At 35.4% G+C, this 17,408-nt stretch overlaps 1 protein-coding gene across 3 annotated transcripts in view; it reads right to left on the reverse strand.

Annotated features, from left to right (window-relative positions):
• COMMD10 (COMM domain containing 10) overlaps positions 1-17,408 on the reverse strand; it is a 169,699-nt gene that overhangs the window by 143,606 nt on the left and 8,685 nt on the right. For all 3 annotated transcript variants that reach the window (XM_070569509.1, XM_070569511.1, XM_070569510.1), the window contains exons 3-4: positions 10,968-11,078; positions 9,347-9,502 (exon numbers count right to left, since the gene is read on the reverse strand). In XM_070569509.1, the coding sequence (XP_070425610.1) occupies positions 9,347-9,502; positions 10,968-11,078 (267 nt within the window). The remainder of the gene's footprint in view (positions 1-9,346; positions 9,503-10,967; positions 11,079-17,408) is intronic.

Raw genomic sequence — 17,408 nt, forward strand, 5'->3', positions numbered from 1 at the left:
TCCACCCCTAAGTATTTACCCAAGAAAAATGAAAATATATGTCCATACAAAGATGTATACACGAATGTTAATGGATTTATTCAAAATAGCCAAAAACTGAAAGTAGCCCAAATATCCATCAACAGGTAAATGGATAAACAAATTGTGGTATATCCATATGATAGAATACGACCCTGCAATAAAAAAGAACCAACTATTAATACATGCAACAATGTGGATGAACCTCAAAATCATACCAGTGGAAGAAGCCAGATGGAAAAAGTGTATCTGTATGATTCCATTGATATAAAATCCTAGAAAATGCAATCTATAGCGATAGAAAGCAGATCAGTGGTTTCCTGGGGCCAGGGTTACAGGAGGAAGGGACTGCCAACAGCCATGAGGAAACTTTTAAGAGTGATGAAAATGCTCTGTGTCTTGATTATGGTAGTGATATCAAACTATATGGTAATATGATTCATTAAACTGTATAATTTAAAAGGATACAGATTATACTATATAAATTATAATTTAATAACATTATTTTTTAAAAAATACAATATACTAAAGGCTATAACAGAATAATGTTTAGATGCAATGGGAGAACATCTTCAGCTGCCTTCTATGAATCATCCTCTTTGCCATCCTCTAGTCACTGGCAAGAACAGGAGGCAATAAACCTCCCAGGACCAACCTACAATACCCCTTTCCTCCTAGAGAAAGAATCCTCAACTGTGACATCTATAAGTGTGCAAAGACAATGTCAGAATCTCAGAGATTACCATTATGCAATATGGTATCGATACTACACGGATGTAAATATATTACCATATATCACACAGATGCGAATAGATAAACTTCTTGAATCAATATTGGAGATATCCTGCACCCAAGTGACTGCCTACCTCCACCTCCACAAAGCATACTGCATAAATCATACTGCACAGCGCCACCCATTAGGTAGTCTCCAGAGGACATCAAAAATCCAAAAGTGACTGAACCAATGCCTTTCTTTAACATTGCTGCTATACCAAATCATAGCAGGAGGAACAAATGCTTTATTACAAATTCACAACTTAGAGATACTCCCTAACCTATACCTTTAAGTTTAATCAACCTAGTCTCATTGCCAGGGTGGTATGGAACTTAATCATACTCCTTGACCCACAGACTTGGCCAAAATATCTAATCACGATCTTCATATCCAGGTTGTAAGACATTGAAGGAAAACATCAAAAAATCATCCTTCAAAATGTTTGCCACCTCTGCATACCAAGAATATATGAAGGTAACAGTACACGTTCGAGGACATTGAAATGTCATTCAACTAATGCTCTCACAACTGGCAACACTCTGAGAAAGTACATCCACTCTATTTAGCAAATACACATCTTTGAATACTATGACGTAAGAGCAATTTTGCTAACAGCATAGTTCTTTGGCATTAGTAAAATCTTTATTTAATTTGTTAATGGTTCTGGTTTTACCCAATTATTCATGAAGCAGAGAATACATTTCTGTTTCAAATAAGACTGATTAAGGGTCTCAGATCTAAAGCTCTTTAAATTGACTGCTGCATCAACAGTTAATGACATCATCTCTTCTCTTGGAGAATTTCCACTTCAAGCTGAAGTAATTCTATATTCCTACTTTTAAAGAAGAAAAACTGTAAATAATTGAATCTAGTACTCCAGCAAAACTCAAGTCATGAAATAAATGAACCACAAAAGGCTTAAAGTACAACCAAAATGAGAACACAAAAGAACAGTAGGAAATACAAAATACAATCCATACTCTCCTCTCTTTAGTGTTCTTTTCTCCACCAGTAAATGAAAATATCCCTCTTAATAAGAAAACTTACTAGACTGAACTTCAAAATAGTACAATTTGTAAAGCAGAGATATTGTGCATGTATTCATTCAACAACCATTTACTGAGAACCCACGATCTCTCAAGGGCCATTTAAAATAGCGAACAGACAAAAATTCCTGCCCATGTGGACTTTATAGTTTAGTAGTAAAGACAGACAATAAAAAAATAAACAAGTAAAATAACATAGTGGTCCAGATAAGAATAAATGTTATGGAGAAAAATGAAGTAGGAAAGTATCATAGAGAAGGGCGCACTTGTCACTATGAGGATCAGGGCAAGACTCACTGATCAATGTGACATATTTCTCATAAAGAGCTGAAGAAGATACGGCAGGCAGCCATATGAACATCCAGGAGAAGAGCTTTTGAAGTAAAGAGATCAGAGGTATCCAAACTGAGCCAGGTGGAGGACAGTAAGATGTGAAGGTCAACAAGATACGTATTGGACTTCTATTATAAGCAACATGGAAAGCCTTTGCTGGATTTGGGGCAGAGGAGGGTAGAATAAGATTTATAATTTAAAAGAATCACTTTTAGAGTTCCTAATCTGGTAACGGTAGGAAGTAGTTTACATCACATTAACCTCTGCAATAAAAATTATAATCTCTAGACAAAACATTTAAAAAACAGTAATTTGAAGGCATTGGAGAATGACTAAAAGCAGGCAGAAGTTAAGGGGAATTTGACTCCTAAAAGAAGGGAACCATACAAGATGAGAGATTCACATTTATGTTACTTCCCAATCCACGCAGCAATAGGTTGGCTAAAACTCAAATAGCCTCAAAGTTGGCTTGAGGGTTCAGCAATCCCATTCTTAGATATTTACCCAAGGAAATGAAAACAGATGTCCACAAAAAGACTGGTACAGAAATGTTCATAGGAGTCTTATTCATAACAGCCAGAAACTGTAAACAACCCAAATGCCAGTCAACAGGAGTATGCATAAACAAATTGTGGTATTTTCGTACAATGGAATACTACTCAGCAACAAAAGAATTACTGATAAAACTACTAACTACTAATGACATGAACGAACCCCCAAAAAGTTATATTGAGACATATTAGTCAGACACATTTATTTGAGTCCATTTATATTAAGTCCAAGAACAGATAAAACCAATTTGTGGGGATGGAAAGTGAGAGGAAGCGTGAAGGGAAGTGAAACTCGGCACTTCCCAGGTGATGAAAATTTTCTCTATTTGGTTATGGATGATGATTAAACAGGTGTATATAATTTCTGAAACTCATCAAACTGAACAATTAAAATCTCTGCGTTTTACTACCGGTAAACAATATTTCAATAAAAAGTAGCAAATAAATATAGCAGTATTTAAACCTCACATTTATATTCAGTAATTCCAGCACATGGAAAATTTGTGCCTTTCACCTGAATCATAACATACCAACAACTAAAGTAACTAAAGAGGCAGAAATTTGAGTTGTGTATGGATATAATTACAACAAAATACCTGTCTTATAAATGCGGATGATAATGTTAAAAAGCATTTAAATCCTGAAGAAGTGCTCAGATAGGTAGGTACTCATAGTCATATACTGTGTTTCAAGATTTAGCTGCATCAAGTATGCTTTTTCTGTCCTCTTTATAATAAAGCCATTCATCCATCCCTAGGATGCCCAAAGAAATGAAACAAGGATATTAAAGAAAATAATAAAGCAAAAAAACAAAAGTGTTAAAAATGTCAAATTCAAATTTCTTATTTCTTATAAAAGCCAGGTATTTAACAATTAATGAAGCAAACAGTTGTACATTTAACAATAAAGTAAATCTTATTATAATGGCTTAAAGAGGATTTTTTTAAGAATGCTATAGGACCATTATTATTTTTAGGAACACTAGTCATCCATTTTTAAATGTAAGTTTCTCAAGAATCTGCAAGAAGATATGATGAAATTTCACCATATAAAGAAACGAGTAGATATTATGAATAAACTTGCCATATTATTAGGTAAAGTTAAGAACACTCAACAGAAGAAAATCAAATTAAACACATTTTGAACATTCAAAACAGATGTAACTGTCAAATTTATATTTTAAAACTCCCTAACACACATATAAGCATATTTAAGAAAAGGAATCAGTCGTATGTAGCCTTTAAAGAGCAGGCTACTCAGAGTGCTTAAAATATGCCTTACATAAATCTCCAAAACTCTATCTGTTACTGAGAAATAGCGTTAACTTGGAAATATAAAAATATTTTATAAAAATATTATATAAAAAGAATACAATTCTTTTCCTTAAGATCTCAGAAAAAAGATATACACGTCAATAATATTTGACATGTTAAGTTTTTACATTTAGTTTAGAAGGAATATATGTAAAGGAATTCTAAACAGAATTTCTGGCATAAACTTAAACATAGTATCCAAGTTCTGTCTGAAAGGGGATTCATAATTTAATAAATGTCATGACCACATAGGAAACATAACAAAAATCAAACAGAAAATCTTTTTAGAAAGCCACTATTGACATAGTCAACACTAATCAAAGAGGGAAGGATACAAATTCCAGCAAGTAGTGGTGATATTCCAGTCTCAAGTTTCCAAAGAGGAAGTATATTTAGAGAACAAAAATGAGATGCAAAAATTTAAAAACACCTTCAATCATATCCTGCAAATAGCCATCATTAAAATTAATTTTCAATCCATCTCTCAGTTATTAGATCTAAATAACAGAAGACAAAATAAGGTGTTTTAAAAAATTGAATTAAAAATAAGCACCTTTTGGGGCTGGCCCCGTAGCGTAGTGGTTAAATTCACGTACTCTGCTTTGGCAGCCCTGGGTTCACCAACTTGGATCCCAGGCACAGACCTATACACTGCTCATCAAGACATGCTGTGGAGATATCCCACATACAAAACAGAGGAAGACTGCCAAAGATGTTAGCTCAGGCCAATCTTCCTCACCAAAATAAAAATAATAAATAAGCACTTTTTGATTTTTTAACTTTTTTTTTTTTTGAGGAAGATTGGCCCTGAGCTAACATCTGTTGCCAATCTTTCCTTTTTTTTTTTTTCTCTCCAATGACTCAGTACCTAGTTGTATATCCCAGTTGCAAGTCATTCTAGTTCCTCCATGTGGGATGCCACCACAGCATGGCTTGATGAGCGGTGCGTAGGTCCATGCCCAGGCTCCAAACTGGCAAACCCCAAACCGCCAAAGCGGAGCATGCAAACTTAACCACTCAGCCTTAGCGCCGGCACCTGATTTTTTAAACTATTATTTAATTGAATATGACTCTCTTTGAATTTAGAATTACTACCCACAGATGTTCCACTGCAAGCACTGCACAGATAGGTCACAGGTGTGAGCCCCTAAATTACCATAAACAACAGTCAGTCATTAAAATATACCTTTTGTTCATTATATAATAAGTTGTTGTCATATATTTTTGTTACAACTTAAATAACGTGATCTACCTTCACACACGGCTATTTTAGTCACTATATCCTAAATAGTTAGCAAAGCAAAAAAGGAAGATAACATTACAGCTGCCAGAGGTAGCATAATATAAAAGGAACAAGGCTTAAGAGATAAACAGATCAGATTCCCATCTCAGCTTCACCATGGACCACTTGGTTAAGATGGTAAAGTTATACTTTCTAAAGTTTTATGTCCTTCCTCTTCAAAGATATGAAACACACACACACACACACCTATGTAAACAATACTGCATAACGCCTGACACACAAAAGTTTTGCAGCTAACATCTAGGTGGCAGTATACCATAATGGCTTAGGAGTGTGACTACTTGTGCCAGATCCCAACTCTGCCACTTACTTAGCCTCATGACCCTGGACCAATTATTTAATCTAAGCCTCAATTTTATTTTAATATAAACCAGAACTATTAACAGGCTTTACGAGATATGAAGCACTTAGTAGAGTATTTGGACTACAATAAACATAAGAAATGTTTATTATTATTATATTATTTTAATTAAGCATTTAAGGCATTAAAATAATGTATTAGCTATCCTCTCATATACTCTGAATTGGCAAAAGTTAATTTCCGGCATTCTCAAGGAGCCACTGTACAATTAGTCATGTTCTTCCAATTTCTTTTTTACATATTTTTTACGACAACTGATTAGAACACTTCTTAATCAGAAGTTAATGTAATGCAACATAATATAGGGAAGAAATAATACTTTAAAAAAAGAATCATCCAGAACACATTGAAAAGTGACTTTCTATTAGCAGAAAAAGAAACATTTTTAACTGTACAAGTATACTGCATTGTATAAATGCAAGAAAAAAATGGACCCTATAAAATAGAAGAAAATTATAAACAGAGAACAGTCAAATATTAAAAGGCAAGTGGAGATTTGTTTTTTTATGGAGATGATTGAGCGAAGAAAGATTTTCAGGGACACAAAATGGAAAACTTAAAATCCATACAGGATGTAGGAAAAGTAGAAATTGAAGTGGTGAAAAATGAAGCAGTAAAGACACTTGCAAGCTCTTAGCATACAGAGATTTAAAAAAAAAAAAAAAAAACAGGGGCCAGCCCGGTGGCATAGTGGTTAAGTTCGTGTGCTCCACCTTGGCAGCCTGGGTTTCTGGATCCTGGGCGTGGGCCTAGATACCACTTATCAAGCCATGCTGTGGCAGACATCCCACACATAAAGTAGAGGAAGACGAGCACAGATATTAGCTCAAGGCCAATTTTCCTCAGCAAACAGAGGAGGAGTGGCAGCAGATGTTAACTCAGGGCTAATTTTCCTCAAAAAAGTAAAAAGGAGAGAGATGAAAACGATAAAGGCATATTTTCTAAAAACCTATAGCAAATATCCTAACTTAATGGTGAGAGACCTGTTTCTCTCTAAAACTGGGATCAAAATAGGATGTTCAAACTTACCACTCCTATTCAGCATCATATTAGAAGTCCTAGTCAGTGCAATAAGAAAAACAAATGAATGGACTGGAAAGGAGGAAATAAAACTGTCTATTCATGGACAGCTTGCCGTTCTACAAAAAAAACGATAAGGAATCCACCATAAAAACTGCTATAACTAATTAGTGAGTTTAGCAAGGTCATAGAATACAAGGTCAGCATACAAAAATCAATTATGTTTCTATATACTATCAATAAACAACTGGAAACCAAAATTTTAAAAACTGTACCATTTACAACAACTCCAAAAAAACAAAATGCTGGGGCCAGCCCGGTAGTGCAGTGGTCAAGTTTGCACATTACGCTTTGGCAGCCCAGGGGTCGCTGGTTCGGATCCCAGATGCAGACATGGCACCACTTGGCAAGCCATGCTGTGGTAGGCGTCCCACATATAAAGGAGAGGAAGATGGGCATGGATGTTAGCTCAGGGTCAGTCTTCCTCAGCAAAAAGAGGAGGCTTAGCAGCAGATGTTAGCTCAGGGCTAATCTTCCTCAAAAACAAACAAAAACAAAATGCTTAGGTACAAATCTAACAAAATACACACAGGATCTGTAAGCTGGCAAATGAAAAACACCAATATAAGAGATCAAAGAGGACCTCAATAAGTGGAGAGAGATACTCAATATTGTTAAGAAGTCATTTCTCTACAAAGTAATCTATAAATTTAACATCATCTCAACCAAAATCCCAGCAGGATTATTTTGTAGATACAGAAAAGCTTGTCTTCAAATTTCTTTGAAAAGGCACAGAAACAAGAATAGCCAAAACAATTATGAAAAAGAACAAAGTTAGCAGAATCACACTACCTGATTTTAAGACTTACTATAAAGGTAGAGTAATTAAAGCAGTGTGATACTGGCATAAAGATAGACAAAACAGATAAATCAATGGAACCAAACAGAGAGTCCAGAAAAAGACCCACACAAATATATCAAATGATTTTTGACAAAGGGGCAAAGGCAATTCAGGGAAAAAGGATGTTATCAACAAATTATGCTGGAATAAAGGAACATCTAAATGCAGAAAAAAATAACTTTGACCTGCACCTTACACCTTACACCAAATTAACTCAAAATGTATGTAGACCTAAATGTAAAGCATAAACCTATAAAACACTTAGAAGAACACAGAAGAGAAAATTTTTGTATTGTTACAAATACTTAGAGACAAAATCAAAAGCACCAAAAGCAGAATCAATAAAAGAAAAAAACTAATAAATCAAACTTCATCAGAATTAAAAGTTTTTGCTCTGTAAAAGACACTGGTAAGGAAAAAAGAAAAGGAATAAACAGGCAAGCTAGAGACTGGGAGAAAATATCTGCAAATCATATATCTGACAAAGGACTTAAACCTACAATCTATAAGGAACTCACAAAACTCAACAGAAAGCAAACAAACGCCCTCCACACACTGTAACAATAACAACAACAAAATCTCCATGCATTTCTATATGCTGGGATATATACCTGCAACTGTCCTTTATATTACTATAAAGGGACTTCTTTATCTGTCATAATGTGGAAATACAGTTAGGCAAAAGATATGAACAGACACTTCATCAAAGAAGGCATATGGATGGCAAGTAAGCACATAAAAAGATCACCAACATAATCTGTTTATGGAAACGCGAATTGAAAACACAAGATACCACTACAAACTTAACAGGATGGCTTTAATAAAAACAACCAACAATACCAAATGCTGACAAGGATTTGGAGCTACTGGAACTCTCATATAATGATAGTGAAATGCAAAATAATACCAATACTTCACAAATTCTTCCAGAAAATAGAAAAGGAGGAGAGAACACATCCCAACTCATTTTAGGAGGCCAGAATTACCCTGATACCACCAAAGACATCACAAAAAAACTCAGACCAATATCCCTCATGAACATAGATGGAAAAATCTTTAACAAAATATTAGCAAATCAAATACTGCAACATATTAAAAGGATGATATATTGTGACCAAGTGAGATTTATCCCAGGAATACAAAGTTGGCTAAAAATCTGAAAATCAATTATGTAATACAACATATTAATAGAAAAAAGGGCAAAATCTGTATGATCATCTCAACTTCCAGTAAAAGTGACTAAAGGTTACCAAAGAGCCTTGTGACACTGCTGTTTATTCTACACTTTCCTCAAAGTGTTCATTTTGTTCACTATTTCCTACTCAACAAATATTGACTACCTTCTGCACACAAGGCATTCTTCTAGGCACTAATACAGACACACAAAAACAAATTATTATGTGACTCAAAAATTATAGTAAGTCTTATACATAGGGACACAGTTAAAAAGAACAACCAACTCTGCCCAAGGACTCAGGAAAAAGAAAAAAAGACTGTCTCATTTCTATTCTTAAGTTATACAGGCATATTTTAGACTGGCAATTAAAATTAAATCATATTGTGGTGACAGATACATATGAAAATTTTATAGGATTATTGTTAATATACTTTCTTTTGCCTGACTCTACCTCTCTACAAAATATTATCACTTTAAAAACACTTCAGGTATAAAAATTTATGCCATACATTATTGAAAAATACCTTTGGGCTAATATAATCCTATACCTTGTGGGGAGCAAGAATCCTCTGCCTGAATTTTTCAACAGTTTCTTGACCCATAGAAGACCAAGCATTGACAAATGCTTCTGCTTTGTCTTGTCTAAGGTGAATGTGCTCTAACTGCTGCTGCAAAGCCGCTGGCTTCACGTTGTGATATACTGCCTATTAAAGAGAAAAATAAAATTACATATATCCCTAATATTCATACAGATACCTTGATCTATAATCAAATACAAAATTATTTTTAAATGATTTAAATCAAAAGAATATTTCATATTTCTACAGTAGAAATTTTTTATTATTTTACAAATAATATACAAAACCAAGGGCTGGAAGATTCAGGATTAAATGGCCTAAATTATTCAGGCTAAACTTTTTCATTTTTGCTTGTGGTTTAAGTAACCCTAAATCTGCTTAACCAAAAAACTTCTTCTTTGCTTTAGCTATGTAAATAGTACCCTAATTAAAATTTCATATCCTTAATTCACTTAATTATTTCAAAGAAGTATACAATGGTTTTGTTTGCCAACTAACAAAATTTTTCCAAGAAGCATTTTTTCAAAACTACCTTCATCTACCAACTTCCTAGGTAACATATAATAAAAAACTGTAAAAATTTTTAACAGTGATATCTATCCCATTTCGTACATTATTCTGTAACAACTTTCTCATAAATCCCATGCTGCTCTGTCCTATTCAATTATCCTTTTCTTCTATTGAAGGCCCACCGAGGACATGAACCATGGTCATCTTTAGGATCTGTAATCTATATGAGGCTGTATGTAGTAAATGCCCAGAAGCTTGTCCTCCTAACAGTATCTCTAACTAGCAATGCTCATGAAGCCATTGCACTATTTAAACTTTTATTTCACAAGTATTCTGTCTAATCAAACAACAAGAATTTAGGGAGAATCTATTTTAAGCCCAGCAACATAACATGCACAAAAAATATGATCCTGGCCCCTCACGAATTCAAAATCTAGTGAAGGAGACATAACTGAAACACATGAAATAATGAAAGGCTAACAATGTGCTCTCCTATGATAAGCCAAGGATAAAAGGAATCCAAATAAGGTGAAAGCTATAAGTATAAGGGGTCAATGCTGCAGTGGGGGGAGGTGTGACTTGAAGGGGAACTTAAACAATGAACTGAATTTAGATGAAAAGAAGGGATCAGAAGGGCAGCTCAGTAGGAAAAAATAGTACGACCAAAGGTCCTTTGACAACTACTACTTTTCTACATGTTTTATTTATCAGCCTAGTCAAATAATTCGCCCAAAATCATTTGTTAAATTTCTGAAATAAAATGTGTTCATTTTTTCAAATTATTATACCAAGTAACAATGAATTAAAATCTTTTATAACTGTCTCAAGTCAATGAAGTCTTGATTCAAATAGTCAAATACTTTACTTATGCTACTCAACATTAAGATTGTTTTGTAGAATGCATACTGTGGAAAAATCATAATTCAGCTTTTCTTCATTACACTGAAATTCTTGATTAAAATATATTCACTGCTTCTATCAACACACTATATTTTAAAAAAATAAAATGGTATAGATATCATAGCAATATAAGGACATAATAAACAAACCATGCTTAGGAAGCTTGGGGCAATAAAAATACCTGTTCTAAAATGAATGATATTGTTTCAAGAACTAGGTGAAGATCTGGTTTCTCTAGAGAAAATGCAGCTTGAAGTTTTTCCTCCTCTTCTTCACTGAAACTGTTCTCAGCCTACAACACAAAAAGCAATGTATTAGCACACACTCAAATATTCTAAACTCAGACACTCAACAGAAGATTCACTTACTCATATATGGAATGAGAACACGAAAGAAAAAGTGAATCCATGGTGAAAGAAACTGATGTGTTTATAAATTTCAATATCCAAAATCACAGTACAGTTCAGTATCTGGATTTTGTCAAATAAAGTTCATTTTTAAAAACCAGCATTTTAAGTTCTATGATTTACAAGAGGTGGAAAATAACAATAAATACTGTAACAAATGGACATGTAGAAAAAATACCAGAATACAATACTAGAAGGTAAAACCCCAAAATATTAACAATAATTAATAGTAACTTCCATCTTTACTCATTCAAAAATATTTACTGAGTTATCTACTACGTGCAACACAGACAGACAGTTCATGTCCTCAGGTATACTATACTTTAGTTAGAAAGACACATAAAAACAAATAATTATTGGAGGTGACATCAGCATCATGGCAGAGTAAGTTCTCCCGGTAATCTCCCACCTCCAAGATACAATGAAAACGACACTCATACTCCAACAGAGGACATCCAAACACAATACAAAAAACATCAGAGAGACCCACACAACCATATGACAGAGGGAAGAGAGGCTGGAGCCCTCCTCGGAGGAGGTGGAACAGGGTTAGAGAAAACTTGGCGCTGTCCCCTAAAGGCTGCAATCCAGGACTGCAGGAGACCTCTGAGAGAGAAGGAACAGGGAAGGGGACATTCATTCATGGGAACATCAAAGGTCCCCGAAGGCCCTTGAGGCCTAGAGGGAAGCCCTCTACCGGGGTGAAAGCTTTCTCAGGGGGTGACCTCATCGAGTCAAGACCCTCAGGAGAGCAGATAGCAAGAGCAGAGCGAGAAAACCCCAAGAGCATGCAGGAGAAAGCACTCCTCCCCTGACCCGCCCAGCATGGCTCCAGCACCTAGGATCTCTGCTGAAGGCAGACAGCTCAGAATACGCAGCTCTTGACCCCAACCCCATGACAACAGGCAGTAACTGCAACCAAATAACACCAGGATGCAGAAAAACAGAGCCACTCCCTCTACTAATATCAAACATTATATTAGATCTCCAGACCAGAAAGAAGATAAGTACCCAGAAATCAGTCCTGAGGACACAGAAATACGTAATCTAAATGACAAAGAATTCAAAATAGCTATCATCAAAAAACTCAATGAATTAAAGGAGAATGTAGAGGAACAATTCAACGAGTTCAGGAGCTACTTCACAAAAGTGATTGAAACTATAAAGAAGAATCAATCAGAAACATTAGAGATGGAAAGACATAATGGAAAAAATAAAACAAAATATGGATTCCCTGAACACTTGAGCACATCATAGAGGAGCACATCAGCATAATAAAAGATAGACATGTTGAAATGCTCCACATTGAGGAGAGAGAACTAAGACTAAAAAGAAATGAAGAGTCTCTGAGAAACAGCCAGCTCAATTAGGAAATACAACATAAGAATTATAGGTATTCAAGAAGGAGAAGAGAAAGAGAATGGAGCAGAAAGCTCGTTCAAAGAAATAACAGCAGAGAACTTCCCAAATCTACAGAAGGAGATGAAAATCCATGTGGATGAGACTACCAGATCTCCTAAATATGTCAATGTAAAAAGACCTATTGCAAGGCATATAGTAGTGAAACAGGAAAAATTGAATGACAAAGAAAGAATACTAAGGACAGGAAGGCAGAAGAAAATAACCTACAAAGGAACCCCTATCAGGCTTTCAGAGGATTTCTCTGCAGAAACCTTACAAGCTAGAAGGGACTGGAATGACATATTCAAACCTTTGAAGGACAAAAACTCAGCCAAGAATACTCTATCAAGTGAAAATATCCTTCAGATATGATGGAAAAATAAAAACTTTCCCAAACAAACATAAACTAAGGGAGTTCGTAGCCACAAGACTGCCCCCCCCCACACACACACACACATACACACACACAAGAAATCCTCAAGAAGGCCCTCATACCTGAAGAAAATAAAAGGGAGAAAGGCGTTACAAAGCACAGAGGAAGGAGATAAATAGATAGACAGAATCAGAACAGGACACCAAATACTCAAGTATAGCATTAAAGACAAAGGGAAGGAAGATATCAAAAACAGAGATAATCTTGTCATTTTAAACACAAACTCATAACACAAGATGGAATAAGATGTGAGAAAAACAACTTAGGAAGGGAAGAGGAAAGGGACTGAATCAGTTTAGTTTAAAGAAATAAGAGGCCATCAGAAAAGGGACTATCTTACCCATGAGATTTTGAATACAAACCTCATGGTAACCACTAAACAAAAAAGTAGAACAGCAGAGACACAAATAACAAATAAGGAGAAAACAAACACAACAAAAAATACTACACAACTCAATTGATAGACCAAAATACACAGGACAAGAAACAAAGGAAATACAGGAGAACCAGAAAACAAGTGATAAAATGGCAGCATTAAGCCCTCATATATCAATAATCACCCTAAACGTAAAAGGATTGAATTCTCCAATAAAAAGACACAGAGTGGTGACACGGATTAAAGAACAAGACCCGACAACATGCTGTCTGCAGGAAACACATCTCAGCTCCAATGACACAGGCTCAGAGTGAAGGGATGGAAGATGATACTCCAAGCTAATGACAAACAAAAGGAAGCAGGTGTTGCAATACTTATATCAGACAAAGTAGATTTCAAGATAAGACAGGTAAAGAGAGATAAAGAGGGGCAGTATATAATGATCAAAGGGACATTCCATCAAGAAGAAATAACACTTATACATATCTATGTACCCAAGACAGGAGCACCAAAGTTCATAAAGCAGCTATTAACAAACCTAAAAGAAGATATTAATAATAACACAATAATAGTAGGAGACCTCAACACTCCACTCACATCAAGGGATAGATCATCCAGACAGAAAATCAACAAGGAAACAGTGGAATTAAATGAACAGCTAGACCAGCTGGACTTTAAATAGACATATATAGAAGACTCCATCCAAAAACAGCAGAATACACATTCTTCTCAAGTGCACACAGAACATTCTCAAGGATAGACCACATCTTTGGAAACAAGGCAAGCCTCAATAAATTTAAGAAGATTGAAATAACAACAAAGCATCTTCTCCAATCACAATACTATAAAGCTAGAAATTAATTACAAGAAAAGAGCTGAGAAAGGAACAAAGATGTGGAAACTAAACAACATGCTATTGAACAAGCAACGGATCACTGAAGAAATTAAAGGAGAAATCAAAAAATATCTGGAGACAAATGAAAACATACCATACCAACTCATATGGGATGCAGCAAAAGCCATATCAAGAGGGAAATTCATCACAACACAGGCACACCTGAACAAACAAGATAAATCCCACATAAGCAATCTCAAACTACACTAATTGAATTAGAAAAAGAAGAACAAAGCCCAAAGTCAGCAGAAGGAGAGAAATAATAAAAATCAGAGCAGAAATAAATGCTATTGAAACAAAAAAAGGCAGTAGAAAGGATCAATGAAACAAAGAGCTGATTCTTTGAGAAGATAAATAAAATTGACAAACCCCTAGCCAGACTTACAAAGAATAAGAGAGAAAGTTCAGATAAATAAAATTAGAAATGAAATAGGAGAAACAATAACAGATTATACGAGAATACCACAGAAATACAATGGATTATAAGAGAATCCTACAAAAAACTATATGCCAATAAAATGAACAATCTAGAGGAAATAGATAAATTCTTAGACCCTTACAACCTCCCAAAGCTGAATCAAGAAGAAATAGAGAATCTGAATAGACCAATCACAAGTAAAGAGATTGAAACAGTAATCAAAACCATCCCAAAGAATAAAAACCTAGGACCAGATAGCTTCCCTGAGGAGTTGTACAAAACTTTCAGAGGGGATTTAATACCTATCCTTCTCAAGCTATTTCAAAAAATTAGAGAAGATGGAACACTTCCTAACACATTCTACAAGGCCAACATCACTCTGATACCAAAGCCTGACAAGGACAACACAAAAAAGGAAAACTACAGGCCAATATCACTGATGAACATAGATGCAAAAATCCTCAACAAAATATTGGCAACCCAAATACAATACATCAAAAAGATTATACATCATGATCAAGTGGGATTTATACCAGGGACACAGGGATGGTTCAACATCCGCAAATGAATCAATGTGATACATCACATTAACAAAATGAGGAATAAAAACCACATGACCTGGGGCTGGCCCGGTGGCACAGCGGATAAGTTCGCATGTTCCGCTTCTCAGCGGCCCGGGGTTCACCAGTTCGGATCCCGAGTGTGGACATGGCACCGCTTGGCAAAAGCCATGCTGTGGTAGGCATCCCACGTATAAAGTTGAGGAAGATGGGCATGGATGCTAGCTCAGGGCCAGTCTTCCTCAGCAAAAAGAGGGAGACTGGCAGTAGTTAGCTCAGGGCAAATCTTCCTCAAAAAAAAAAAACCCACATGATCATCTCAATAGAGGCAGACAAAGCATTTGACAAGAGCCAACAGCTATTTATGATAAAACCTCTTAACAAAATGGGGATAGAAGGAAATCATCTCAACATAATAAAGGCCATATATGACAAAGCCCCCCACAGCGAACATCATAGTCAATGGGGAAAAGTGAACGCCATCCTTCTGAGAACAGGAACAAGACAAGGATGCCCACTCTCACCACTCTTATTCAACATAGTACTGGAGGTTTTGGCCAGAGCAATTGGGCAAGAGAAAGGAATAAAAGGAATCCAAATAGGGAGTGAAGAAGTGAAACACTCACTGTTTGCAGACAACATGATCTTATATATAGAAAACCCTAAAGAATCCACTATTCTAGAAAACTATTAGAAATAATTAACAACTACAGTAAAGTTGCAGGGTACAAAATCAACTTACAAAAATCAGTTGCATTTCTGTACTCTGACAACGAACTCAGAGAAAGAGAACTCAAGAACTTAATTCCATTTACAATCGCAACAAAAAGAATAAAGTACCTAGGAATAAATGAACTAAGGAGGTGAAGGACTTATACAATGAAAACTACAGGACATTAGTGAAAGAAATAGATAATGACATAAAGAGATGGAAAGAGATTCCATGCACATGGATTGGAAGAACAAATATAGTTAAAATGTCCATACCACCCAAAGCAATCTACAGATTCGATGCAATCCCAATCAGAATCCCAATGACATTCTTCACGGAAATAGAACAAAGAATCCTAAAATTCATATGGGGCAACCAAAGACCCCAAATTGCTAAAGCAATCCTGAGAAAAAAGAATAAAGCTGGAGGCATCACAATCCCTGACTTCAAAATGTACTACAAAGCCATAGTGATGAAAACAGCACAGTACTGGTACAAAAACAGGCACACAGATCAACGGAACAGAACTGAAAGCCCAGAAATAAAACCACACATCTTCAGACAGCTAATCTTCAACAAAGGTGACAAAAACATACAATGGAGAAAAGAGTCTCTTCAATAAATGGTGTTGGGAAAACCGGACAGCTACATGCAAAAGAATGAAAGTAAACCATTAACTCATGCCATACACAAAAATAAACTCAAAATGGATCAAAGACTTGAAGATAAGTCCTGAAACCATAAAACTCCTGGAGGATAATATAGGTAGTACGCTCTTTGACATCGAACTTAAAAGGATCTTTTCAAATACCATGTCTTCTCAGATAAGGGAAACAAAAGAAAAAATAAACAAGTGGGAGTTCATCAGACTAAAGAGCTTCTGCAAGGCAAAAGAAACTAGGATCAAAACAAAAAGACAACCCACCAATTGGGAGAAAATATTTACAAATCATACATCTGATAAGAGGTTAATCTCCATAATATATAAGGAGCTCACACAACTGAACAACAAAAAAACAAACAACTCGATCAAAAAATGGGCAGAGGATATGAACAGATATTTTTCCAAAGAAGATATACAGATGGCCAATAAACACATGAAAAGATGTTCAACATCACTCATCATCAGGGAAATGCAAATCAAAACTACACTAAGATACCACCTTACACCTGTTAAAATGGCTATAATCACTAAGACTAAAAATAACAAATGTTGGAGAGGGTGTGGAGAAAAGGGAACCCTTACACACTGCTGGTGGGAATGCAAACTGGTGCAGCCACTATGGAAAACAGTATGGTGATTCCTCAAAAAACTAAAAATAAAACTACCATATGACCCAGCTATCCCACTACTGGGTATCTACCCAAACAACCTGAAATCAACAATCCAAAGTAACGTGTATATCCCTATGTTCACTGC

Source organism: Equus przewalskii, chromosome 13 (genome assembly GCF_037783145.1).
Source record: "Equus przewalskii isolate Varuska chromosome 13, EquPr2, whole genome shotgun sequence".
Taxonomy (NCBI): domain Eukaryota; kingdom Metazoa; phylum Chordata; class Mammalia; order Perissodactyla; family Equidae; genus Equus; species Equus przewalskii.